A 26,833-nucleotide genomic window follows, 5' to 3' on the forward strand; every position below is an offset into this window, starting at 1 on the left:
TTGTTCTGAGCCCTCATGCTTCACCCTACCTGATACTGTCTTATCCTGCACGTTCAAATTTCGGGTTCCAAGTCATGTTGAGTTTATTGTTCTGTGCACAAGTGCGGTGAGGTGCAGGTACAATAAGATTCTTGCTTGTGGCAGCAACACAGGCACATAGACTCAGACAACACACGAAAACATAAATTATACCAGGCAGGGAAATGCAAAAGACTGGAAAACAGTCATTAGTGCAACAGCATACTAATGGGGCCTTTTCACGGGGCGAGTTGACGCAAGATGTCACCAGAGTGAAGTGGTCATGGTCCAGCACGAGTCTCGCACGATATAACGGGGGTAGATAAAGAGTTCCCACGGTACTCGGCATTTCTGTTATTTGTGCGAGTGACTTGTCCGTTTCCCGAGCTTTCGCGTTAAATCTTGAATGAACATCGTGAACTACACGTGACACAAATGATGTAACTTTTTTTTTCACACACTATATATATCCTCCCTTGGTTGAATTGGCTCATTTGGAGACATATTTTACTGTGTATGTGGGAGACACAGATGGACTGAGCACAGTACCTCGGTCTTACTGTGTGTGGGAGAGGGGGAGAAAGAGACGTACACTCACAGAGGCAGAGTCTCTCAGCCTGTGTAAGAGGGAGGGAGAGAGAGAGAGAGGCACACACAAGGTGGATGTGAAATCTCACCTGCCTGTTTCAGTGACAGACACCCGCCGCCAGTAAATGAAGACACCCCCATCTGTCTCCCCCTCCTCTCCCTCGACTCCCCCACCTTTCCCTCCCAACTCCAGTCCCGTCCCGACCCCCTGGGAAACTGAATAGAGCAACAATATAGATATAGAAACTGAAACAATATAGAAACTGAATAGCGCAACATGGCAAAAACATCTCTGACACGCTTTACCCCCTTTCTTTGAGATTTTCTGGGAGCCATCTCTGCAAGTGTTCCTGTTAAAAAGATTATCCAACAATGACAATTAGGTGGGACGTCCTCGAAGGACACATGTTCCCTTGTCGATATTTTTACTCACCTTCTGTCCCCTCTGTCCAGCTTCCGGGTTTACCGTTCGCAGGAGTTCCCACGCGCTATATCTCTAAAATCTGAAGTTAGGTAATGTCTAAAGGAACTGCAGACGCTGGTTAATGCTGGTTAATACGCACAGAAGGACACAAAATGTTGGTGTAACTCAGCAGGTAAGTCAGATCTGGGAAGAAAAACATAAAAAGCTGGAGTAAGTCAGCGGGTCAGGCAGCATCTCTGGAGAAAAAGAATAGGTGACGATTCTAATCGGAGCCCTTCTTCAGACAGCCTAATCGGAATTGAGTCTGAAGATGTGTCTCGTCCCGAAACATCAGCTTTTTTTCTCCAGAGATGCTGCTTGACTCGCTGAGTTACTCCAGCTTTTTGTGTCTGTCTTCGGTTTAAACCAGCATGTGCAGTTCACTCCTTACACGGGTCTCTGTACAACATTGATTGGTACCGTTCCGGACCCCTGGACCCGAGGACTCCGACCTGTATCTCTCAAAGAAGTACATGTGAAAAATTTCTCACGGACCATAAAAATGCGTAACCTTTCAGTAAAGTCCCTTTTAAAGTCCCTTTTAAAGATTATAGTTATTTTCTTGAATCTCATTAACATAACTCATGAATAAGTTGATGTCCATATGCGGATGCAAATCTTTATTTTTATTTATTTTTTAAATTCAATCCCACAGAAGATAATTTTTACTCACCTTCTGTCCCCTCTGTCCAGCTTCCGGGTTCACCGTTCGCAGGAGTTCCCACGGCACCCGCAAGAGTTATTACGGATATCGCACTGGCCACTACGTTCATATAATGTTGCAATACTCAACCACAAGTGTACAAGTCAATCTTGGAGAAATTCAAACTTTCTTGAATTTTCTCCCGAGTGACCAAGTTACACGACTACCTGCCGTTAGCGCTACGGTGGTCCACGGTGGTCCACGAATGCCGTACTGTTATCGCACGAGGTTCCCACGATGTTAAACTCCGGTTAACTCTTGCGTCAAGTCGCCCCGTGTAAAGGCCGCTTTAGAAAGAACCAACTGCAGTGTGCTGCAAGACCTGGCCAGTAGTGTTCCATTGTCGAGGTAGCATTAGGGTTGTTTAGGTTGTTTCAAGAATCTAGTAATTGTAGGAATGCAGCTGTTCCCTGAGCCTGGTAGAAACAGGGAACTGCAGATACTGGTTTACATAAAGAGGCACAAAGTACAGGAGCAACTCAGCAGGTCAGGTAGCATCTCTGTAGAAAATGGATAGGTGATTTTTCAGGTCAGGACCCTTCAGACTCAACCTGAATCTGAACTAGACTTCAGGCATCTGCGCCTCCTGCTTGGTTGCAGCAGCAAGAAGAGGGCATAGCCCAGATGGTGGGGATTCTTAATGACAGATGCCACCTTCTTGAGGCAGCACCTCCTCTGGATCCTTTCGATGGTGGGGAAGACTGGGCCTGTGATGAACCGGGCTGAGTCCACCACTCCCTGCAGTCTCTTGTATTCTTGTGCATTTGAATTGTCGTATCAGGCCATAATGCAACCAGTCAGGATACTTTCTTCAGAGCATGTGCAGAAATTTGTTAAAATATTTGGAGACATGCTCTTTATAAACTTTTTAGGAAGTACAGACACTGGCGTGCATTCAATCCTGATTGCATCGCATTGCTGGGCCCAGAGCAGATAATCCAAGACGTGAACACCCTGGAAATTGAATCTGCTAACTCCCTCCACCGCCAACCTACCAATAAAGATTGGCGTGTGGTCTCCAGATTTCCAATCATCCTACAGTCCCCGCAGCCCATTACTATTACACATTCCATGGTCAGTTGCTCCTTTGCTTTGACCATCCATGTTCCTCCTTCACCCTACATGGTCTGTTCCACCAACACCCATTCAGGTCTGCTCAAGAGGCATCCCACCAGCTCTCTTTTAGATCCTCTTGAGATGCGTCTTGCCACATCTTCATCCAGACTGCCTGATCCACTCTGGATTCAATCTAGGACTATCTCAGTTAGGCAGGGATAAGTTGGGCCATGGACGGTTTCCGTTCAGTTTATCTCCATGACCATGATCCCAGTGTATCTCTGCTGCTTGTTACCTTCATGCTCCGTGTGACGCTCTCGCTTTGCTCTGGCTTTCCAAGCTCCACACCCACCTGGTGCCGTCTGGCTGTCCTGCACATGTTCACATTTCATGGTCAACTTCCAACCACCCCGCCCTTCGTGCAGCCGATTACCGTTGCTCAGTCCTCGCTCAGTTGCTCCTTCACACTGTCCATCCATGCTCCTGGTTCATCATGGCACCCTGCCATGTCTACACTCAGTTTGCTGGAATCACTCCTGGATCGTCTGGGACTAGCTCCATTAGGCCAGCTGGTCGGCACCAAGGAGTTGGACCCAAGTACCTGTTTTCGTGCAGTGCAGCTCTATGGCTCGTTAGCTGCCTTGTTGCCCAGTATCCCTGCACCCTGTGTGGTTCCCTCTCACTGGTCTGCCATCTCTTCACATAACTTAGTCTGTTGTCTGGTCACCCTGCACATGTTGACATTTTGTGGTCCACTTCCACTGATTACTGATTCATTTTCCATGACCAGCTGTCCACTTCTTTCAGTCAGTAAGATTTATAGTAATAGGTGAACTTCATTTGTCATTTAGCAAATATCACTTGCTTCCAATAGGTCAAACCTAACCCGAGTTACCTTTTCACATTTCTCACTTGGGAGATGATATCCTGAGCCCAAAGGATTGTCCAGAAACCCGGAAAGCTGGAAAAGCCACTACAGCCACGGCTCGATGTAAAAGGTAACAATGTAAACTTTCAGAAAAATAATTTATTTCCAAATTACACAATAATAATACTTCTCCATCTGTGTGATGTGCAAACACGATGGTCACATAAGACAGGAGGTGAGGGGAAAGAATGGAAGAAAAGCACAAGAAAACATTTGCACCATTGCATCTTCAACTTTATGCAACTGAAAATTGATTTTAGTTCCGCATAGAAATGTAATTGAGACATTTTCCGGGTCATTTTAACTGGGCGTTCATGGAGTGAGACCATATGAACAAGACACGACTTTAGGGTTGGGGCAGGGCAACCAGGCTGGAGATAGTCTAGGGGTGCCCATTATTGGGTATTCTCAGCATGTGGACTCCGACCAGAGAATTAATAATACTCTGCTCTCCCCCTGGGTCCATTGCTCTGATCAGTGCTCAATGCCCAGTCGCATAGGTGGGATGCAGTGGAAGATCAATGCAGGAGCTCCCTGCCCCCTGAGCATGTTAGAGAGGGACGCCAGCACATGTGAGTGGCTCCTGAGGACTGGGCCTTCAATCTTGATGCTCATGTAGCCTGGGCAGCTTTGGTGATGTTTGGCACACAACTAGAGCCTGTTCCAGAAATACAGCTCAGTCAAGGCTTGATGAGAGGGCGAGGTTCGCTGTTCTACCTGGGGTCAGGGATCTGGGTCCCTGTCCCCACTTTTAGATCTCTCCTGCGCAATACTACAAGGGCTTCAGTTCGTTCCACCTTTATTCCCGGTGATGTGTTGTCAAGCTCCCAATAACGCATCCCCCACCAACACTCCCTCCCCCTTCTATTCCACCAACCCCTCCCTCCCCAACCTCTCTCACTGTCTTTTCCTTTGTTCCTCGTGGATTAAAGTCTGGGGACAAGTGTGTCCAACGAAGGTCATGCCACAGTCACCACATCCTGGCACTGGCCAGGCACCAGGGTCTGGAGTCAGTCATCAGAGACAAGGTAGAAATGGTCATTAGATCTCGGGTCACGGCAGCTCTGTGCCTTTCAATCCATAATCGTTAAATTTCACGCTTGCCGATGCATAAACCGAATGGAATCTGAAATCCACAGAGTTTTTTTCTCCATCTCAGGTCATTGGCTGACACACTTAATTCCCTCAAAACCGCAAAATTTCCATTTTTTCTCCAGTGTAGCTCCAACGCCAGTGAACTCTTGCTTAAACATGTTCGGCAGTTGTTGGAGAAGCGTTTCAATTTCTCCCGAAGATATCTGTGGAGAAACGTACACGGCGCACATAAAGATCCGCTGGAAATCAATCCCACACTTCAGACTTCCGATGTCAACCAATGTCAACACAAGGTTCTCCTCTGACTCTGACCCTGGTTTCCATGGACCGGTTACTTTTCTATCACATGCACAGGGAAACCATATTTAAACTATGACCTCTGGGCTACATGTTCTGTTATGTGCAGTAAAACAGGTACTTCCCCCCTGAGATACGCCTCCAACTCTAAGGTGGGCCGAGATCTTCTGCTGCCCCAACCCCCCCCCCCCCCCCCACACTATTCACCCGTCATGGCAGCCAGTGCAGCCTCTTTGCTTACAGGAAATGGTGGTGCGTTGAAGGGATTGCCCTAGTACCAGTTCTGTATATGCGCCCACCCCCCCTCTATCCCACAAGGAGCAAGTTAACCCACCCACCCATTTGTCTTTGGGATGTGAGAGAGAACTGAAGTGCCCAGAGCACCAAGTCCCGTCACAACAACAATCTCTTACATTTCTGCTCCGACAAAGATAAAGGAAGCAAAGTGAAGGGAAACACTATACGGACAAAAATCATCGAAAGTCTTAAAGTAAAAAAAAAAAAAAAAGTATTTTAGAATGAGATATAGGTTTAAATATATGGCTGGATAATCGCTCACACAGAAGCTGTAGCTGAGGCAGGCTGGTTAGACCACCAGCTGGATTCTCCCATAAGAGCTCACTTTGATCTGTCATGGAATTGAACATTCCCCATCGACACTGACTGGACATGAGTAATGAGAAGGTTAACCTATCCTGGGCACCCCAGTCCTGGCTACCTGTCCCAGAAGCGTGACATTGTAGAGATTACCTTGGCATCCAATCGCTGTAGGTAGGACCACAGGTACTCAATGTTGGCTCCAAACGGGTGGACGTGGAGGAAGGCCGATATGATCCCTGGCCACAAAAGATACAGAAATTGAAAGCTCAGCATTATGTAAAGCAAACTCTACATCATGACTAGTGAAGGAATAAGGGCCTCTTGACGAGGTTACTCAGATTCAGATTCAGATTCAGATTCAGATTCAACTTTAATTGTCATTGTCAGTGTACAGTACAGAGACAACGAAATGCAGTTGACCAATGGCTTGAGGTGAAGGTGAGGTTCAATACCAGGGAGAGAATATCAGGAATCCAAAGTGTTTCCTCACTGAAGCTTCCACTGGAGATGCGGGCAGGGGAGATGCAGTGGAGTTTGAGTTTGAGTTTAATTTATTGTCATGTGTACTGAACCACAGCGAAAAGCTTTTGTTGCGTGCTAACCAGTCAGCGGAAAGAAAGTACATGATTACAATCGAGCCATCCACAGTGTATAGATGGATACATGATTAAGGGAATAACATGAATAACGTTTGGTGCAAATTAAAGCCAGTAAAGTCCGATCAAAGATAGTCCGAAGGTCACCAATGAGGCGGATAGTTGTTCAGTTCTGCTCTCTCGTTGTTAGGATGATAGCAGCTCAGAAGAAACTGTTAGCAGCTGTGAAGAAACTGTCCCTGAATCTGGAGGTGTGTGTTTTCATACTTCTATAGCTTTTGCCTGATGGGAGAGGGGAGTAGAGGGTGTGACTTATCCTTGATTATGCTGGTGGCCTTGCTGAGGCAGCATGAGGTGCAAATGGAGTCCATGGAAAGGAGGTTGGTTTGTGTGCTGGTCTGGGTTGGGCTGGCATGGTTAGTGTGATTTTGACAACAGTATGATGAGGAGGCCTTTGACACTCTGTATATGTCCCACTGCCCCTTACCCTACACCATGCCGATATTTAACATACATGCACAATGCCCTTTTAATCGGCAAGTCTGCATCCACCATCCTTCAGTCAGTGAACTCCAGACCATTCCAAATTTTACAAGAAATGTTTCTCATCTGTGTTTTTTCCCAGTTACCTAAAATATGTGACATAGACACAAGAGGCTGCAAATGCTGGAATCTTAAGCAAAAAACAAAGTGCCGGATGATCTCATTGAGTCAGGCAGCATAAGTGGAGGAAAAAGGTCAGATGTCGTTTTGGATTGGGATCCTTCTTCAGTCTGATGTAGGGTCCCGGCCCAAATCACCGCTTGTCAATTTCCTTCCACAGATGCCGCTTAACCTGCTGAGTACCTCCTGCACTTTGGATTTTAAAACAGAAGTAGGAATAGGACACCAAGCCCCTCAAGTCTGTCACGTTATTCCTTTTCTCATACTGAAGGATCTGTACACTGTATCTCCCTTGTAATCCTGTATTGTCTTCCCGGCGACTGGTTAGCACGCAACAAAAGGTTTTATCTGTACCTCGGCACAAGTGACAATAAACTAAACTAAACTAAACTAAACCTTTCACCAAGGTCATGGCGGAGCTATGCTGGTCTCAACTCCTCTTCTGTGCCAGTTCCCAATGGCCCTCAATTCTTCCATCCTTCAAAAAATTGTCTCTCGTTCAACACCTCCAGTGATCTGGTCTTAGAAACATAGAAATATAGAAAATAGGTGCAGGAGTAGGCCATTCGGCCCTTCGAGCCTGCACCGCCATTCAATATGATCATGGCTGATCATCCAACTCAGTATCCTGTACCTCTCCATACCCCCTGATACCTTTAGCCACAAGGGCCACATCTAAGTCTGAAGAAGGGTTCCAATCTCAAATATTACCGAAGCATTTCCTCCAGAGATGCCACCTGACAAGCTACAGTGGATCAGAAGCCGGATGTTCTGCACTAAGCGACACTTTCCTACAACCCTGCTCGGAATTGCCTCCAATTGCTGGGAAGAGTGCAGTTCAACCTCACTGAGGAAGATCGACACTGTCCAGGACAGTCCAGTCCAGGACACACTGACACCTCATGCCCCAGCCTACACAATAACTACTCAGACCCTCCACAGCTCCAGTGGCCTAGGTTCAATCCTGACCTCCGCTCTGTCGATGTGGAGTCTGCACTGTCTCCCATTCTCCCTGTTGGGTTTCCCTCTGGTGCTTCAGTTTCTAGCCACTTCCCAAAGTCAACTGGCTGCTGAAAATTGCCCTGTCTGTGTATTGGTGGAATCCGGGGTGAGTTGATGGGAATGTGAGACGAATCAGTGTACATGGGTGTTTGGTGGTAGGTGCAGACTCGGTGGACAGAATGGCCCCCTGATGTATGTGACCATAACTACAGCGTGTGCCACCTATTAGAAACTTCACAACAACTTATTAGCTCTAGATGAGGGCAGCACGCACAGGAAGACACCACCACACCTTGGTTCCCCTCTGAGTTGTCTATGCTCCTGCCTTGGAAATACATCCCCACCCTTCACCATGGCTGGGTCTAAGTGTTGCCACTCCCTCACCAGTAGCTCTTGGGCATAGTTTGCAACAAGAGATTGGAAGAAGGCAACTTGCTAGCAACCCGACGATAATTGAGGAAGAGATGAATGTTGCCCTGTCTCTGATGCTCACAGCTCAGTAACGAAAGATATCCTCCAAATTAAAGCATCTCCACCATGACAGCAGAATGTGACTGAAGAACATTTATACAAAGGGGGGGGGGGGGGGGGGGGGGGGGGGGGGGGGGGTAGGGCAGATTACACATACACAGCAAACCTATAATAATATGCTCTCCAATGACTCAGAAACCCCTATGTACAGCATCTGATTCATGGGGTGCTGACACCCACACTCTCTTCAACACGCAGTTCATATGCATCCTTGCAGTCACTGGGACCCAAGTTCCTGCATTCTCTTTTGACTCACCAAGGCCCTAGTTCTCGTGCTTCCTACCACTGCCCCCAGCCCCGAATCCAATGCTCCTTACCTCTCACAAGGGCCATGGTTCCTAGTTCAGATCATTGTACTGACGTGAAATTTAATCAAATCACGAGAAAATTTATGTTTATAAAGTGTAACATCTCTAAAAAAGTGTTTTGCAAGTGTGCTGTGAATATTAATGCAACAGCGTCCAACAGCCTGGAGCTCCTCTAAAATCCTGAGCCACTCAATGGATTTTTACTGCAGTGCTTTTCAGAATCCCCCAAAACTTCACAACAAATAAAGAACTTATCAAATTGTAGGATGTCCATCTTGAAGCAATCTTTCGCAGCAGTGGTGTGAGGTGCTACTTGAATGCAGCACCTGCACTATGTAATGTTAAAGAGGTCCCCCCTCATCCTAAACTCCAGCGAGTACAGGCCCAGTGCCGTCAAATGCTCTTCATATGTTAACCCAACCATTCCTGAGATCATTCTCATAAAACCTCCTTTGGATCCTCTCCAATGCCAACACATCTTTCCTCAGATGTGGGGCCAAAAACTGCTCACAATGTTCCAAATGCGGTCTGACTAGTGCCTTATAAAGCCTCAGCATTAGATCCCTGTTTTTATATTCTAGTCCTCTCGAAATAAATGCTAACATTACATTTGCCTTCCTTGCTACTGATTCGACTTGCAAACTAACTTTTTGGGAATTCTGCACCAGTACTCCCAAGTCCCTTTGATCCTCCGATCTCTCCCCATCTAGAAAATAGTCTACGTCTTTATTCCTACTACCAAGATGCATGAACACACGATTGTTGTTCAGCTGCAATATTCACAAAATGTTCCTTGGTCCACACATTAAATAAATCAGTGCCTCCAATTTGATGGAAGTTCTCTTTATTTTAAAAGTCAGAGTCACTTGTCATTTTCCTGGTCTGCCCAGGCAACACTGATCAAAATATTTCGCCTGCTCTCCCCTAAGACCTTTCTAATGAATCAACAGTTATTTGAATCAAGATTGAATGCAATATTCTAAATGCCTTCCCACTGATATATTTATACAGTTAATCCTCAAGGGTCCTGCTGCCTCTGGCAATCTCTCCGACACAGTGCATTGTGTTCGTCACTCTGATGTTGTGCAGACATTAACAGCAACCGTGCATCAGTCCTGCCTGTTGCCCTTTGTCACTTTGCCTTAAAATCAGCAGCAGTATCACACAGGAAAACAGGGGCAGGAGTCTGCCACCAGGCCCCTCAAGCCAGGACCATCACTATGATTATGGCTGGTCTACCCCAGGGCTCCTCTCTTCTGGGCCAATTCCCCCTGGCCCTCAATTCCCCCATCTTTCAAATATGTATCTAATTCAAAACCCATGCATTAAAGACCCCACGTGAACTGGCCTCCCTAACCATTCAGGGAAAACAATTCCAGAGATTCACCATCCTCAGTGAGAAGAAATTCATAAAGTCGTAAGTGAGTAGAATTAGGCCATTCGGCCCCTCAAGTCTACTTCGCCATTCAATCATGGCTGATCTATCTCTCCTTCCTAACCCCATTCTCCTGCCTTCTCCCCCTAACCTCTGACACCTGTACTAATCAAGAATCTATCTATCTGCCTTAAAAATATCCACTGACTTGTCCTCCACAGCCTTCTATGGCGAAGAATTCCACAGATTCAGCACCCTCTGACAAAAGACATTTCTCCTCATCTTCTTCCTAAAAGAATGTCCATTAATTCTGAGGCTATGACCTCTAGTTCTAGACTCTTCCACTAGTGGAAACATCCGCTCCACATCCACTCCATCCAAGCCTTTCACTATTTCGTATGTTTCAATGAGGTCCCCCTTCGTGCGAGTGCAGGCCCAGTGCCGACAAACGCTCATCATAGGTTAACCTACTCATTCCTAGGATCATTTTTGTAAATCTCCTCTGGACCCACTCCAGCGCCAGCACATCCATCCTCACATATGGTGCCCAAAATTGTTCACAATATTCCAAATGTGGCCTTATCAGCGCCTTATAGAGCCTCAGCATTACATCCCGACACACTTCACTATTAAATGCACACCCCCTATTGTGGTAATAATGTCACCTTGTCCGAGTCCCTCCCACTAGTGGAAACATCTCGACATTTACCCTGGCCTCTTAACCCATTGCATCATGATCCAATTTAACACCAAACAACCTCGAGAACTGTTTCGCAATATTCCAGAGGACTAAATATCTATGGATGAGATCATAGGTATTTTACTGGCAATGGATAACTATTAAAGAATCAATGTGTAGTTTGTATCCCTCAGGCAAAAAAAAAATTCTAACATGTTAAGCCTCAGGTATTAAGCGATGATAAAAGCTGTATTCAATTAATAACGTTGCCAAAAAAAAGCTCAAGGAGTCAAACTAAATTCACCAAAGGAGGAAGAAAACAGTTAAAAGAGAAAGCAGAATATGAGAGCAAGGAGGGTAAGACAAAAGTAGTTTGTATGGGAGAGAAATTAAAAAGGCATTTTCTGTTTGTCTTCACGTGATGTGTCTAGAGTCACCGAGGAGCTCAACGAAGTTAACATTACTTAAAAAAAATTATTAGTGAAATTAATGGTTTTGAAAGGTGAAAATCCCCAGGACATGACAACCTGCCGTGTTGCTGGGAGTCATGGCAGGCACTACCATGCCTGGTAGGTGTAGGGGCCTCCCAGGCATCTGGTACCAGACCCCTCAATGCTGTCCCGTTATTCAGAAATGAGACACGAAATGTCCTCACTGAGATGGTGGTAAATCTGTGGAATCCTCTACCCAAGAGGGCTGTGGATGCTCAGATGCTGGAAAGTGATGCTGAGAGAGAAGAGACATGATTCCCTGAATACTGGGGTCACCTGGGTTGAATGGCCTACTGCTCTCATTTCTTGTCTGTCCCCACTGCCATGCCAAAGAAATGCAGCACAACAGGGAGAATCGTTATAATAAGGCCTGTCCGCTCACAGATCAAAGGAAAGAATGAGGGTCAAAGGTCAAAGGTTGATTTATTGTCACATACACCTAGGTGTAGTGAAATTCTTTTTGCCAGGGATGTGGGGGGGTGGGGGAGAGGGCGTGATTTAGTTCATGTCGGCAGACGTCATTTACTTGGCTCCACGCTCATTGTTGGAGCATCTAGACAACAAGGACACCTATGTTAGACTCCAATTCATTAGCCTTTCCCCTAACTAGTCTGAAGAGGGGTCTCGACCCAAAACGTTTCCCATTCCATCCCTCCAGAGATGGTGCCTGTCCTGCTGAGTTACTCCAGGTTTTTGTGTCTACCTCCAATTCATTGACTGCAGCTCCACCATATCCTAACCAAACTCATCTGCAAATTCCTCGACCTTGGTGTGTGGGAAGGAACTGCAGATGCTGGTTTAAACCGTAGACACAAAATGCTGGAGGCAGCATCTCTGGAGAGAAGGAATGCGTGTCCTATATATCTCCCTCCCCCCTGACATCAGTCTGAAGAAGGGTCTCGACCCAAAACATCACCTATTCCTTCCCTCCAGAGATATTGCCTGACCCGCTGAGTTACTCCAGCATTTTGTGTCTATCCTCGACCTCGGAGTCAGGACCCCCTGTGGATTCTTCACTTCCTGAACCTAGACTACAATCAGTGAGAATAGGCTACGAAACATCTTCCACGATAATTCTGAACAATGGTGCCCCACAAGAATGTGTTCAGCCTCTACTCCCGATCCACTCCTGATGGTGCAGTCACCTTCTGTTCTAACACCAATTACAAGTTTGCAGATGTCACCACAGAACTGGGTTGGATCTTGCAAATTGATGAGTCACGAGTACAGGAAGGAGATAACAAGCTTGATAACATGGTGTCAAGACAACCACTCTCCCTCACTGTCAGCAAGATGAAGGAGCTGGTTATCGACTTCAGGACACGAGCTGGAGCACACGCCCCAGTCAGCATTAATGATGCCAAAGTGGAGACTGGTCATGAGCTTCAGGCATAAATATCACCAACAATGTGTCTTGAACCAAACATATTGATGAAACGGCCAAGAGAGCACACCGACTTCCTCAGAAGACTAAGGAAGTTCAGCATGCCTCCAACCACTCTGGCCATCTTCTGCAGGTGCACTATAGAAAGCGTATTATCAGGTTGCATCTTAACACCCCACGAGGAGAATTGTCCTATTACGATACACCCATTAATCTTACATTATTAAGATACATTAAGATAAGCAGAGTCAAGTAGTTTCCATGTGGAGTTCAAACCATGAAACACTGTGAAGAAGCATTCCCTGCAGCAACACTGTCCTGTTTCACTTGATCTTCAGATTGCAGTGGACAATGGCATCCAGGTTTATTTTCCATGGGAGGTGTTAGCCGATACAAATGGATAATTTTAAGCAGAGGCAGTTTATTATTAACCATTATATTAACCAAACTCTCAAACTTGATCATATGTGTGCTCATGTATGTTGGAATTGCCACAATATTGGAAGGGAGGGGGGGGGGGGGGGGGGGGGGGGGGGGTGGGGGTGGTGGTGGGGACAAGCAGGGAATTTGGGAGTTAGATAATCCCTTGCCCCAAACTCACCAATTGCCTGCCTTCTTCGTGCATTGTGTACTGATTGACATCACGGAGACAAACCTTCCTCGTACTTCATCAAAACATTCTGTCAAATTATTGGAAGCAATTTCCTTCCAATAAATCCATGCTGTCTTTCCCTAATCAATCCACACTTGTTCAAGTGACTGCTAATCTGCCCTATCAATAGTAGCCTCCTGGATGGTGATGGTGAGGACTCAGCGATGCTAATACCAAAGATAGGCGGTGGGCTGTCTTGTTGGACATTGCCAGACACTACTTATGCGACACAATTGTCCAATTAGTCAATAATGTGCTGGAAAGCATTAAAGAAACGGATGCCACATTTTAGATGTTAGACTGCAAATTATTATTAACTGCAGGAAAAGTGCATGTTTAAAAGCCACATATTAGCACTGTAATTACTGGGAAGTCGACAGACCAAAGGTGCTACTTCCTAATACACAGCGTGGCCTCGGATGTGAACTGTTTGCAATCCCCGACGCTACACGTCTCCCTGACACCCGCGTGCACAGCCCGTTTCTCCCCCCCATTCAACCCCTGATGGGCATCAGTTGAAAATATAAAATCAATTTTTGGCTGGGTGCTATTGGGCACTGGATTCAGTGGGCGATCAACCAAAGCATTTAGCTGGCGGTGTGTCACCAATCAAAGGCAGCTTCACTGAGCGTTGGGACAAAATGTGTAGGAAGGAACTGCAGATGCTGGTTTAAATCGAAGATGGACACAAAATGCTGAAGTAACTCAGCAGGACAGGCAGCATTTCCGGAGGGAAGGAACCCAAAATGAAACGTCACCCATTCCTTCTCTCCAGAGATGCTGCCTGTTCCGCTGAGTTACTCCAGTGATTGTGTCTATTAACTGAGTGTTGGTCCAGCCATGGGGGGTTGCCTGAGCCTTTTAGATGTTCCGTTCGCAACTTCTGGGACACAGTGAGAAGTTTTCAAAAGGCTTTTGCCAGTGAGGAATGCAATGTTACATCAACATCAAGCCGAGAATGCAATTCAGAGTGAAGATGTGGGAAAGGCAGGATACGGTACCCACTAATAAAGCTTCTTTCTCTGATTTGAGAGATCGGGCGGCGACACTTCCCTCGCTGCTCAGCCTGTTCTGGGTGAACCCATTCGTCTCCTGCACAGAAAATACAAAGGGAAATTATGAGAGTAATAGGAGTCTCCGGGAAAGCAAAGGCATATTTTACTATCCATGTGATTACAAGTGATTATTCCTTTCTAATTAACATTCCCCGCCTTGAGGGAAACTGCATAAAGCTAAAACACTAAATGGACTGACAAAATCTTGATTCTCTTTTATGATTATAGCTCACAGGAGGCGTGGTAGTGTAGTTATTACAAAACTGGACAACAGCCAAAGTTTGGACTGTTGAGCAGGGACTTGAATAGTTATGGGCCCGTCCCACTTAGGCGAGTTTTCAGCGGACTGCCGGCGACTGTCAAGTTGCCGGCAGTCGCCTGAAAAACCGGGAACTGGAAAGGCGACTGAGGGGAACACACACAAACACACACACACAAATACATCGCAAAGGCAGGGGCCAGGGCAAGCATGGTGAGGGCTGTCTGAAATTCACACGGTGCAAAGCCAAGGTGATACAGACACACACCACGATGAACAGGAAGGTTGGTGCTGTAATTAAGACAGCTAGCACAGTGTCCTTTAAAAGAGGAGGGAAGAGGGGGGGGGGGGAAGAATGGGGGAGAAGGAGTGGAGACAACTTTTTAATAAGCCAGAGATACACATTTGTGAAGTTCGGCAGACATTTAACATTACCGGTCGGTTATCCTTGGTTCTGAAAACTACTGCTTACGTTTTTTCCCCCCAATGAGCCAATGAAAATGACCGATCAGCAAAGGCGATTAACTAAAACTATCTACGACTACCTTGACTACCTACAACTACATGGCAACCCCACTACCACTGCACCGACGACTACAGGATTATCAATTATCTCCAACATGTTGAAATATTTGCGGCGACCATATTGAGGCCACGACTAGTTCCCAGAATGCGGGAACTCCTCGCGACCATGAAGGAGACTCGCCAGAGACCACCAGCAAACATGTGGCGACCATGTGGCGAGCGCAGAGTCTCCTGCACTCGCCTAAAAAGTCACCTAAGTGGAACAGGTCGATTAGATCGAGCTCTTAAAGATAGCGGAGTCAAGGAATATGGGGAGGGGGCAGGAATGGACAACTGATTGTGGATGATCAGCCATGATCACAGTAAATGGCGGTGCTGGCTCGAAGGGCCGAATGGCCTACTCGTGCACCTATTGTCTATTGTATTTTGAATGCAAATCACACATATGTCCCAGAACATGAGAAAACAATAGCAGCAGTAGGCCACTCGGCCCCTCAAGCCTGTCCTGCCTGCAGTGACCATTTGGCTTGTTTTGTGTGTCATTAATTATGGCATTTGCCTTTAAATTTTGGACTGCCCGTTATTATGTGGGTGGGATTTATTACATATTTTAGGATGTGTAAGGAGCTAGGTTTCTTGCACAGAAGCTTAGTTTTTAGTTTAGTTTTGAACTTACATGGGGAAGGTTTACCCTTCGACCATGTGAAATGAAAAGGAGACACGATGAGCTTTCTAACGTTTACAGCGATATGCTGGACGAAGATTAAAGTGTACGAGTCGGAGAAGAAGGTCCGATGTATCTTATTGTGTTTCTTCAACAATAAAGAAACTATTTATCAAAAGACTGTGTTATGAAGATTTATCTGTGTAGAAGCTCTGAAGGTCTCACGGAGAGCTCACATGCATATTACGACATTCTCCTTAACCATGTAGTCTACTTAGTGGCTAGAGGGAGTAATCTCTTGAACGATATAAAAATCTGCCGTTACATTGCCATTCAGTCTGAACTCAACCGATCTGCCCCAGATCTTTTCTGCACAGCCCACCTTTTCTCCAGTTCCTCATGACCCTCCATTCCATGATCTTTCACAAATGTATCCACTTCCTTTTTAAATACCCCAATGATCTAACAACCACAAACTTCTCAGGTAAAGAATTCCAGAGATTCTCTGACCTCTGTGGAACTTACGCATCAATAAGATCACCCACCACTTTTTCATTCTCCATAGAATACAAGCCCATTTAACCACACGTAACAAGACAATGTTTTCATGCCAGGAACTAGCCTGGTGAATCTCTTCCAGACCAAATCCAAGGTGAGCATTATATAAAGGGATCAAAGCTGTACACAGTATTCCAGGTGTGGTCTCAACAAAACCATGTACAATTGTGACAAATCCTCCTTATTTCTGTAATCCCCAGCCTCCTGGCAATGTCATTTGCCTTCCTGACCACTTGCGGCACATGCCTGCTAACTTTTAATGCTTCGCGTACAAGCAGATCCCGCTACAGCATTGAAACAGGGGAACAGTGGGTCAGGCAGCATCCATGGAGGCAAAGGGATAGTCGGCATTCCAGGTTAAGAATTGTATCAGGACTGAGAGTGCATGGGCAGTATAAAGTGGTGAGGAGGAACAAGGCAGGGGTTGACAAGCAATAGGTGTATCCAGGTAAGGAGGACCCAGCTAAGGGATGGTAGGGTGGAGATAGTGACAGGAACTAGGAGGTGAAAATTGGATGCAACAAAGTTCTGCAGATTATGGAATCTGATAATAATGGAAGCTAATGTGTGAAACCAGACGAGGGAGGTCAGTGGACAGACAGGAGCAGTGGGGGAAGGGAGAGACAGCAGACCCAGTGTTAACCATCATGGAATCTGGGGCATTTGAACTCAAGTAATTAAATAAAAATCCAGGCTGAAAAAACTAGTGACTGTCAACCATAAAACTACTAGGATTGCGGTTTAAACCCACCTGGGTCAATAATGTTCTCCAAAAAAGCCGTCCTTCCCCAGATCTATCAGTACCTCCTTATTAGGGATGTGCAATAAAATTCATGACAGTTTGATACCCACATCCTGAGAGTGAATAAAATTAAAATATTTAAGCACACTGGGGATATAGCAGCCCCAGCAAATTCAGGCACATTGTTAACTCTGCTGCTGTCACAGAACTGGCCACTAGGGGTCAGTGTTGGCACAGTGAGGAGCCATTGAATACTCTCCCCTCCTCCCTACGCTCGTCTCCTCTCCCTAAATCCCTCGTTTCCCTTTTATTCCCTCTCTTTCCTCTTCCCTCTGTCTTTTCCCACCCACACCTCTCTGGCTTTATATTTCACTCCTATTTTCTCTCCTAATCTGACACATTTTTCTCTCCTTTTCACCTCTAGCCCTTATCACTTAGTTGACCCAACTGCCAAACACTCTCACCTCCGCCCCCTCTCTCCCGTCCAAACTTGTATCCATCTATCACTAGCCAGGCTTTTTCCTCTCTTTATCTCCCTCTCCATCCCCACTCCATCAGTCTGATAGTATTATCTGATTTCATTGGATAGCATGCAGAACAATGCTTTTCACTGTACCTCAGTACACGTGACAGTAATAAACCTAACCCTAATTCTTCTGCCACTTACAATAAGGGACAATTTACAGCAGCCAATTTCCTTGGGATGTGGGAGGAAACCAGAGGATCTGGAGGGGAGTGGAAACCCCACGCGGTCCAAAGGAGAATGTGTAGGCTCTACATGGATAGCACCGGTGGTTAGGATTGAACCGAGGCCTCTGGAGCTGTGAGGCAATAGACCTAACCACGGTGCTACTGTGCCACCCACCACGGTCGCTCCAAAATCTCCAGTCTTTCGTGTCAATGCATTGCACAATAGGGGCAGTTTACAGAGGTCAATTAAACGATACACCCACAGGTCCTTGAGATGTGGGAAGAAACTGGAGCAGCCGGGGGAAAACCCACATGATCACAGGGAGAACGTGCAAACTCCACATCGACAGCAGCCAAGGATCGAACCTGGGTCTCTGGCACTGTGAGGCAGCTGCTCCACCGGGGGCTTTGGAACTTGCTTCCTCTTCACTGGAACACAGCTCCTCGGCAATGAAGCATTTGCACAGTCATTTCAGGTGGGCGTGTTGGGAGTGAGAGAAATGTACCCCTTTCCATCCCATTCTTGGCGTTCAAGCAGCCTTTATTGCCATAATTACTCCTCCTTGATAACATAAATGAAACCGATCTTTCTGTACAATATTCTGACACAAAATAAACACAAACCTCTGCCAAAATTGCCTGAGCAAGGAGATGATTACCCAATCAATTCCATCACTATTACGGCTGACCCCTAAGGACTCTCGGAACAAATAGTAAGCCTCCCAGTTGTCACATCTGTATTCTAAAACGTACAGCTATAAAAGCTGCAGCAGCAGCAGTTCCAGAGATTTCTTCCCAAGGGAATAATTGTCCTTGTTCCTCTCTGGAGAGTGTCAGCACAGGTTTGGTGTTAACCCGGAGATGGCTGATGTCCAGTGTCACTCCCGGATGCTCACTGTTCCCAAGGGGGGAGGGAGTCAGATAGAAAATGCACAGCGGGTAGAGCTGCATCGCGGGTTTGATCCTGATCTCAGCTCTGTGTTCCCACTGTCCCTGTGTGAGTTTTCCCCTGGTTGCTCAGGTTTCCTCCCACATCTCAAAGATGTGCGGGTCAATAGGCTAGCTGGGCGGCTGTGAATAGCCCATAGTGTGCATGTGATTGGTAGAACATGTGGGAAGTTGATGGGAATGTGGAGAGAACATCATAGGAATAGTGTAGGATTTGTCTGGTGCCAGCTCTTCCTTCAGAGGTGATTAGTTTCAAACAGCAATATATGAAAACCTAACCATGGCAGAAGCTGGTGAATGAAAGCAGAAAATGCTGGAAACGCCCAGCGGGTCAGGCAGCATCTGCGGAGAGAAACGTTAATGTTTCAGTTTGATGAGCTTTCATCAGAACCTGTCGTCATGGACCTGCCACGTTTCAGCTTCTCACATGGTCGGGTGTTTGATCGTGTTGTAACAGAGACGGATTGTCAGTACACAGGTAATGTGCAGGGGAGTGGGACCATAGTGGAAGCTCTTTTAAAGAATAGCATGTACACAAGGAAATAACACCATTATAAACATACAGAGGATCAGTATTATCATGGTAGGTCTTTCACCTCTGACCCACGTCCCAGTTTCCTTCCTCTCTACAATTCCATAGGCCTCCATTCTGAATATACTCCACGACTGGGTCTCCACAGCCCTCGGTTGTATTGAATTCCAAATATTTCACCTTCTAGGTGAAAACATTTCTAATCACTTCCCTGAAGGTGGCTCTCCTATTTTGAGAAGGTCACCCCCAGTTCTAGACTCCTAAGTCAAGGGAGGAAACATCCATTCAGCATGTACCTAGCCAAGAGTTGAGTGTTCTGCAATGAGATCGTCACATTAACTCTTCTGAACTCTAGAGAGTACAGCCCTAGACTTGAGACTTGTTGGATGCAAGATGGCAACGCAGCTTGGCGACTCTTTGTATGCTGTCCTAGACAGGGTCTACGATTATCCACTCATTTACTGGTGTATGATTGTACTCATGCATTGTATGATTTGACTGGATAGCATGCAAAACAAAGTTTATCACGGCATCTCGCTATACATGACAATAATAAACTAAACTAATCTCTCAACCCTACAAAACCTCCCCTAGCCTGCATCCGCCCATCACTAGCAGGCCCTATCCTACCCCATCCCACTTTTCCAGCTTTCTCCCCAATTCTACGATTCAGAAGGGTCCCAACCCGACAGGTTGCCTATCCATGTCTTCTAAAGATGTTGCACTACCCGCAAAATTACTCCAGAACTTTGTGTGTTACAAAGGTTGTGCCTCCACTTGCTTTTCAAATTTGGGGTAAAAATAGACTTGCATCTGATGAAGAATCTGCAATGTTCACTCTGTTTTGCCCTCTCTCTGCAGATGCTGCTTGACCTGCTGACCTTCCAGTATTCTGTGCTTTAATTTCCAGATCAGCAGCTTCTGCCACGGATTGGTTTTGGATTGTGTTGCAACAGAGGAGCGGCCTGATGCCGTGCTAGGCGTACACCCCGCAGTGTGCTGAATACTTCAGCCCTGCATGTGTACCATGCTTGTTCCAGCAAAGCCTTCGCAGGGTTCTGTGTGAAGCCAAATCCTCCAACAATCACACTGGAGCTGGAGCTATTGGGGAAGGGAGCTATTTCTATAATTAATCCCTCTCAGCACATGGGAGCAGTTCATAGATTCTAAATCCCTTTATTGAACAAGATTAAATTTGTAATAAAAACAAAAATGCTGGAAATACTCAGCAGGTCAGACAGCTGCTTGCAGATCCCGCAGACTAAATCTGTGATTGATTTATTGCCTTTTCATATAACTCAGCAATGATTATTTCATGGATTTGTTCTCTCAAATAATAGAGTAACTTATCTTCATAAGATGCGAATGTAATTTTCCTTTCAAACCCGGGCTCTATTTTCATTAATAAGCGAAGCATTAACTGCATTTAATACAGAAAGGAGATGAAAACAATTTATATTTGTCGCCAGTATAACCTGGATTGATAAGGAATTTGTAAGCAAATATTGACCAAGTGAACAACAAATGCATTTTACAAAAACATTTACCATGTAGGTCCAGCTATATGTCTGTTCTGGTTAAGTAAGTTTAGCATTCTGGACATTTGTGTTGTAGAGAGAAGAATGTTTCAGATGCTAGTTGATATCATGTCCAATTCTTGAGTTGAACAACTAGGTGTCACAGTGACGCAGTGGTAGAGTTGCTGCCATACAGCACCAGAGACCCAAGTTCGAACCTGACTACGGGTGATGTCTGTACGGAGTTTGTACATTCTCCCTGTGACCACATGGGATTTCTCCAGGTACTCCGGTTTCCTCCCACTTTCCAGAGATGTACAGGTTTGCAGGTTAATTGGTTTTGGTAAAGATTGCACATTGTTCCTATTGTGTAAGATGGTGCTACTGTATGGGGATCCCTGGTTGGCACAGACTCAGTGGGCCAAAGAGGTTGTTTCTGCACTGTATCTCTAAACTAAACTAAACCAAACTAAATTAAACTAAAAGGGCGACCTGTTTTTGTCTTCATGATAAATGCGCTTCAAAGGGATCTGGGTGTCCTTGTGCATCATTTGCAAAAGGCTAGTATGCAAAGATAACAAGTAATTAGGAATTTTAACAGAACGTTAATGTATATGATGTTTCAGTGGAAGAACATTTTGGGAATAGTGGTCATAACCATACATTTTAAAATTGGTTTGAAAAGGGATACATTTGGACCTTGAGGGAAGGAACTAAATTGGATTAGGACAGATTACAAAATTATTAGGCAAGACCTAGAGTGATTAAATTGTTTTGTTTAGTTCAGAGATACAGAACGAAAACAGGCCCTTTGGCCCACTGAGTCCACACCAACCAGTGATCCCTGCACATTAACACTATCCTACACACACTAGAGCCAATTTACATTTACACCAAGTTAATGAACCCACAAACCTGTACGTCTTTGGAGTGCGGGAGGAAATCGACGATCTAGGAGAAAACTCACGCAGTCACGGGGAGAACAGAAAAATTCCATACAGACAGCACCCATAGCCGGGATCGAACCCGGGTCTCTGGTGTTGCAAGTGCTGTCAGGCAGCAACTCTACTGCTGCACCGCCTTGATGCCCTGATTGGGAGCAGTTGTTATTGGGTAAACTAGCATCTGACATGTAGGAGTTGTTTAAAGGCCAGCTTATCAATGTTCAAGACTAGCATGTTCCTGGATAAGGATGGAAAATAAGCAAACCTTGGATGACCAAAAGGTTTGTAACTTTGGTCAAAAAGGAAAAGGAAGTGCTTGTCAGATTTAAGAAGATGAAATCAGAGATGGCTTTTGAGGAGCTTAAAGCAAGTAGGAAAGAACTCAAGTGAGCAATTGGAAGTGCCAAAAGGGGCCATGAAATTACTTTGACGAGTCAGATGAAAGAAAATCCCAAAGTTTTTTATATGTTATAAACAAGAGGATAACCAGGGAGAAGGTAGGATCTCTCAAAGATAAAGGAAAATATTTGTGCTTGGAGGCAGAAAATGTAAGCGAGGTACTAAACAAATACTTTGCATCTGTATTTACCAAGGAGAAGCATATGGAGGATGGTGAGATCAGTGGAGAGTTCTATTATGCAAGTGCAGTTTGAAATCAAGAAGGAGGTGGTATTGGGGTTCTTGATGAAGGATGAATCCCCAGGACCAAAGGAGATCTTTCTCAGATACTTAAGAGAAGCTAGAGATGAGATTGCAGGAACCTTGGCAAAGATCTTCGTACCTTTTGCTGCCACAGGTGAGGTTCTGGAAGACAGGAGAGTAGCCACGGCACCTGGTATGCCTGCCTTCATTTGTTGGGGCAAGAGTCAAGAAGTCATGATGCGGCTTTATAGGACTTAGATAGGGCGCTTTTGGAGTACTGCATGGAGCTTTGGGACGCCCCCATTACAGGAAAGATGTGGAGGTTTGGAGAGGGAGGAAGTGGACAGATTTGGATTGATTTCTCTTGCACACTGTTGGTTGAGGGGAAACCCGAGAGAAGTATAAAAATTAGGAAAGTCCTAGATAGGGTAGACAGTCAGTATCTTTTTTCCCAGGGTGGAATGTCAAAGACAAGAGGGCAAAACTTTAAGATGAAACCGGCAAAGTTTAAAGGAGACGTGCGGGGTAAGATTTTTCCACAGAGAGTGATGAGTGCCTGAAACGCACTACCATGTGTGATGGTGAAGGCAGATACGTTCGGAATATTTAAGAATCTTTCAGATAGGGCACATGGAAATGCAAGGGGTGTAGGAATATGGGTCATGTACAGGCAGATCATGTACATGGCAACATGTTTGGCACATTGTGTGATGAAGGACCTGTTCCTGTGCTGTGCTTTTCTATTTTCTATGTTCTAAGAAGGAGAGCCCTGAGTCTGAAACTGAGTGAAGACTAAAGGCGACTTTTTTAGGCAACTACAGGCGACTAGGCTGTCATCACATGGTCGCCAGGGAGTCGCCTGTATGGTCGTGAGTGGTTTCCTCAGTGGCCCATAGAGTCATAGCGTCTTTCTGGTCGCCGCTGGATTTTCAACATGTTGAACAATTTTCTGAGACAGTCGACGACAGTGGGTTTGACGCTAGTGAGTGTAGCTTGACTTCTCCTGACGTAGGTGCTGTCGTAGTTTTTCAGCGACCTGCTATGACTATGACAGTCGCTGGCAGTCGCCTAAAAATAGCCTAAGTGGGGCAGGCCCTTAACTCCCCAGCAGCAGAGTGAATCTGCCCTCTTCGTTCATAAGGGCTGTATTTGAGTTTTAGTTTATTGTTTATTGTCACGTGTACCAAGGTACAGTGAAAAGCTTTTGTTGCGTGCTAATAGAAAGACAATACATGATTACAATCGATCCATTTTCAGTGTATAGATACATGATAAGGATAAAAGATAATAAGAGTCCAAGCCTTGTGATTTAGTGTAAGAAGCAATAAACCTAGCGGTAAATCAAATGAGAAGTTATTATGCGGCAGTGGATTACATGCATGCTTAATTAACTCAAATGCAAATAAAGATTAAGTTGTACAAAACCTTAAGGGCCTGTCCCACTTGACCATCATTTGCGCGTAATTTACGTGACCTGGTAGCGTGTGGGTTAGCGCGGGACGGGTGGATTGAGTGCCGTGGAGGAGTGTGGAGTTGCGAGTGGTATCGCGCAGCGCTCCAGGATTTCGATCTGCATGAAATCTTCGCTTGCCACCAGCCTGTCACGTAAATGACGGCCAAGTGGGACACCCTGGCGCGGCGTATCGTCTCACCTCCAACAGCAGCAGAAGCAGGCAAGTGATCGCCGAGCTCGGCCTGGGGCTCACGGCCGTTGCGGATCCGGATCCCCCCCCAGTACCTACTCCCAGAGCGGGGCCAAGACGATTGGAGATAGACACAAAATGCAGGAGTAACTCAGCGGGACCGGCAGCATCTCTGGAGAGAAGCAAGGGGTGACGTTTCGGGTCGAGACCCTTCTTCAAACTGAAGAAGAGTCTCGACCCGAAACATCATCCATTCCGTCTTTCCAGAGATGCTGCCGGTCCCGCTGAGTTACTCCTGCATTTTGTGTCTATCTTCAAATTACATCACGAGCGACAGAAGGCTGTGCGGACGCATGATGACGCGCGCGACTGTCGCGCAACTGTCGCGCGTCAGTCACTACCGGCCTGTCACGTAAATGACGGCCAAGTGGGACAGGCCCTTTAGTTTAGAGATTTTAGTTCAATATATCAGTTGATACCCTGTAGAGGTAATAGGGTCAACAAGATGTTTCCTATTTTTGGAGAATCAACCATGATCTAATTAAATGATGAAGTATCATTAGGGGTGGGGGTGAAGTGATGTGTAAGTTTGCATGTAGGTATGTTCACGTGTTGAATGATCTCAATTATCTGGTATTCCCAAAGTTGGCCTCAACTCAAAGTCTGGCACGTGCCGCAGAATACAGGCTTGGAATTGTGAGGCCTCTGTGGTGGTGAATAGACAAAAACTGATCCGCTTCAAACCTTCCCACTTTTTTGTGGTTGAAAGAATTTGGATGACGATCCAATCTCCAAAGACAATCAATAAGGCTTCTGGTCTTTGCAAGAGAAAAATGAGAGGAAGAACGTGATTCCTTTGCATTGATGTTGCATTGGTGTAATGGCGGTGGCTATGACAATGCTTCTCATTACTTGCAGCATTGTAACATTATGATGAGACAAAGTCAAGGTGGATAAGAAATAATTGAGCTGCTTGATAAGGCAGGCAGGCTGGCAGGAGAGTGATGTATCGGAATGGTTTAATAGTGCACCAGTAAACCTCGTGATGGACTAAGATTATTAAAGCCCTCAATTCTAATAATTTACCGATTCGGAGATCTCATTATGAAAAGCCTTATCCACAGGAAGTGAGGGGAGGTAATGCAGGGCTATAAATCGTGAAGCAAGTTACGACCTACACCGAAACCTTTAATGGCATGTAACTAAATTGTTTTCACGTTTAATAGTTTGTGAAATGGGTAACTGTTGAGGAGAGAATTTGCATAGTGAACTTTACTCAAAAAAAAGATTGATTCGAAGAATAGTTTTGAAAAGCGTAACATAGTATATTCTCAAAAGTATCAGGAGAAGCCTGGGTTCTGGGATGTTAATTTAGTTTAGTTTAATTTAGAGATACAGCACGGAAACAGGCTCTTCGGCCCACCGAGTCCACACTGATCAGCGATCCATACACATTTACACTCTCCTACACAGACTAGGGACAGTACAATTATACCAAGCTAAACAACCTACAGACCTGTACATCTTTGAAGTGTGGGAGGCAACTGGAGATCCCGGAGAAACCCACGTGGGTAACAGGGGGAAAATACAAATTTCGTACAGACAGCACCCGTAGTCGGGATCGAACCCGGGACTCTGGCGCTGTAAGGCAGCAACTCGCTGCACCACCGTGCCGCTGTGATCAGAGACTCATAGAGAATTGTAGAATAAACAGGAACAGGTATAAGCCATTCAACCTTTCAAGCCTGCTTTATCATTCAACATTGTCATAGTACTCCGTCTCAAAACCATATTCCAAGCCTCTACCCCTATTCCAGCTCCTTCTTAAATACATTCAGTGGTGGGCTTACACACCTGTGCAGAGAATTCCACAGGCTCATCATGTCTTTGTGAAGAAATCTTTTCTCACCTGAGTCTTAACCTACCACTTGCCCATCTTTGGGATGTGGCATGAAATCAGAGTACCTAGAGGAAACCCACGCGGTCACAAGGAGAATGTGTAAACTCCACCCTAATAGCACTGAAGGCTGAGGTCCTCACTCTAGACCATTGCCTCAGTCAGGGAAACATCCTCTCAACATCCAATCTGTCAATAGACACAAAATGCTGGAGTAACTCAGCGGGACAGGCAGCATCTCTGCAGAGAAGGAATGAGTGATGTTTTGGGTCAAGACCTTCTCTGCAGAGATGCTGCTTGTCCCGCTGAGTTACTCCAGCATTTTGTGTCTTTCTTCAATGTAAACCAGCATCTGCAGTTCCTTCCTACACATCCAATCTGTCAAACTCTGTCATATGTTTCAAGGAGATTTCTTATTCTTCAAACTCTGGTGAACACAGGCCTAGTCAACTCAACCTCTCCTCTTAGAGCGGTCTCTTATCCCAGGAATTGGTTTGGTAAAGTTTAAGTACATTTCCTCTATGGCAAAAATGTTCTTTCTTCCGTAAGGTGACCAAAGATGCACTCGGTACTCTAAGTATGGTTTCACCAAGACTCTTGGGGAGCTGCGATGAACAAAGAGGGACCCGATTGGGGGGTGGATTTGAGTTTGCATTTAGGTGGGGTCAAAGAAGGGACCAGCATTACTTACAGAGTAATTTTTGTAACTTTGTCAGCGCCTTTGTGGGAGTCTTTTGTGTACTTTGTATGCAAAAAAAAAAGAATTGCACTGTACCTAGGTACATGAG

The 26,833-nt window shown here is 45.7% G+C and overlaps 1 protein-coding gene across 3 annotated transcripts in view; it reads right to left on the reverse strand.

Moving 5' to 3' along the window:
* Positions 1–3,835: 3,835 nt before the first annotated feature.
* Positions 3,836–26,833, reverse strand: part of enox1 (ecto-NOX disulfide-thiol exchanger 1) — a 196,568-nt gene continuing 173,570 nt past the window's right edge. For 2 of the 3 annotated variants that reach the window (XM_033032887.1, XM_033032886.1), the window contains 3 exons: positions 14,435–14,521; positions 5,899–5,984; positions 3,836–5,054 (listed from right to left, as the gene is read on the reverse strand). In XM_033032887.1, the coding sequence (XP_032888778.1) occupies positions 4,844–5,054; positions 5,899–5,984; positions 14,435–14,521 (384 nt within the window). In that variant the 3' untranslated portion in view covers positions 3,836–4,843. Of the gene's footprint in view, positions 5,055–5,898; positions 5,985–14,430; positions 14,522–26,833 lie in introns of all 3 variants that reach the window. The other variant, XM_033032888.1, reaches the window with a different exon arrangement.

The sequence above is a fragment of the Amblyraja radiata genome, chromosome 14, assembly GCF_010909765.2.
Source record: "Amblyraja radiata isolate CabotCenter1 chromosome 14, sAmbRad1.1.pri, whole genome shotgun sequence".
NCBI classification, from domain to species: Eukaryota; Metazoa; Chordata; class Chondrichthyes; order Rajiformes; family Rajidae; genus Amblyraja; species Amblyraja radiata.